Raw genomic sequence first — 1,983 nt, 5'->3', positions numbered from 1 at the left:
CACACAAATCCCCGTGAAGCAGTTCGAGCGGTTTTGAAGCCCGAAAAGAAGCTTGATCCGGGTATGGTTTCTGAGCCTGTTTTCCTACTAAGCAACAATCACATATGTTAGCAGTATGAGAAATATTAGGGATTCCACATACCATTCCTTTGGTGCTAAGAGACTTCATGGACTCGAAGTTTAGATGACCGAGTCGGGCATGCCACAACCATGTCGTGTCATCAAGCTTTGAAAGTAGGCAAACCGGTGTTCCAACGGTCAATTGGATTTCGTAAAGCCGGTTTTTCGTACTTTGAACTTTCATAATTAATTTTCCTCCACCGTCATGTAAGAGAAGGTAGTCGGACCTCATACGGATATCACATCCGTACTCTGTAGCTTGTCCGAGGCTAATAATATTACTTCGTAGGCTCGGTATGTAGTAGACGTCGACTAGGAGTCGGTGTTCACCGGTTTTGCTTGTGAACACGATCGACCCCTTTCCTCTTATTTCCACACACGAGTCGTCACCAAATTTTACTCGTCCCGAAACCCGCTCGTTTAACTCTGAAAAATACGACCGATTTCATGTCATGTGGTTTGACGCTCCGTTGTCAAGATACCACGTGTCAGCCGTTTCAGATTCAAATTGACTTGGAATCACTTTCTTTTCATCCAAGAATACAGTGTCTTCGATTCGTGCCATGTATAGGTTCGGATCGAGTTCCTCGGTTTTCACAAGATTAGCCTCCCGTTTGGCCCTCCTTCGTTCCGGACACGCGGATGCGAAGTGTCCGTATTCGTCACACCGAAAACGTTTGACTTGTGATCTGTCCTTCTTCGGTTTCGAGCTCGAGCCCTCATCGGTTCGGTTTTGAGCTGGGTTATTTGAACCCCGGCCATTACCTAATTCTTTCCCTCGTCCTCGACCCCTTAACCCGCCTCTGCCGCGTCCCCTATTTGACTCGTAGGATCGGCTCTTGGCCCCGGTGTCATAATTATTGAACATTAATTTACTTTGATTCTCGGTTAGATCGTCTTCGTCTTTAATCCGTTCTTCGAACGCCTTTAAACGACCTACAATATCATCAAAAGTAATTGTTTTTAAATCAACAGTTTGTTCAATGGATGCTACCATGTGGATGAAGCGGCGTCTTGGTAGTCCGATGAGGAATTTCTTCACGAGTTTGGACTCTTCGATTACTTGACCGAGTGAGGCCGATTTTGCTGCAATACCGGATATTCTTGTTGCGAACTCATCGATTGAGCTTGAGTCTTTCATCTTTAACCCATCGAGCTCCGAGCTGAGTGTTTGAAGTCGCGCCTCCCTTACTCGATCTGCCCCTTGATGTCGGATTTTCACCGCTTCCCACATCTCTTTGGCAGTAGTCATGTTCCCGATTTGCATAACCAATTCTTCGGGGATCGATTGGAACAATAGTTCAATTGCCGGATTATTTTTCTTGGCATCGTTACCTGTCCCGGGCTCGATCATGTTCCAAACATCGTGAACGTTGAGAATTGCCCTCATCTTCATGGCCCATATCTTGTAATTAGTTTGATTCAACATTGGGTAGTGAAGCGTGGCTGTGTTGGTCTTCTTAACCGCAACCCCAGCTTGATTATTCGGTTCCCCCATCAATCCTCTTCTCCGTTGCCTTCTGCCGTACTTAAGAAGAGTAGATGGTTCAAGGTCCAGACCTTGGATCTTTTAATCAAAACAATTACTGTTTGATTGTTTTGACTTCAGCCGTGACCACACGTGCGCTATCAATTCACGATTGTGAACCCTAATCGCACAAATTAGATGCGACTTGCTTGTTCTGCCCTAATCGTTCAAATTGATTCTGTAATTCTAGATCAATTGTTTGGTCCGTAGACTATCTCGATTGCCTCTCTGAAAACTGATCAACCTTGATCAACTCTCAGTTGCAATTGAAAGCCATAGGTTCGCTATCACACGTAGTTCGTTCTTGATCTGAGCTCTGATACCAATTCACAGGT

At 45.2% G+C, this 1,983-nt stretch overlaps 1 protein-coding gene across 1 annotated transcript; it reads right to left on the bottom strand.

Annotated features, from left to right (window-relative positions):
* Positions 1–565: 565 nt before the first annotated feature.
* Positions 566–1,618, bottom strand: LOC143558609 (uncharacterized). Its single transcript, XM_077047417.1, has one exon. The coding sequence runs from the start codon at positions 1,616–1,618 to the stop codon at positions 566–568; it is 1,053 nt and encodes a 350-aa protein (XP_076903532.1).
* Positions 1,619–1,983: the final 365 nt, after the last annotated feature.

This window comes from Bidens hawaiensis, unplaced genomic scaffold (assembly GCF_021521415.1).
Source record: "Bidens hawaiensis isolate Kalapana, Puna unplaced genomic scaffold, B.hawaiensis_p1.1 tig00019559_1, whole genome shotgun sequence".
NCBI classification, from domain to species: domain Eukaryota; kingdom Viridiplantae; phylum Streptophyta; class Magnoliopsida; order Asterales; family Asteraceae; genus Bidens; species Bidens hawaiensis.
This window is presented reverse-complemented; position numbering and strand designations above follow the sequence as displayed.

What these genes read in the sequence shown, in the direction of transcription:
- LOC143558609 (XM_077047417.1), bottom strand. Translation starts at nt 1,618, where the DNA reads ATGGGGGAACCGAATAATCAAGCTGGGGTTGCGGTTAAGAAGACCAAC.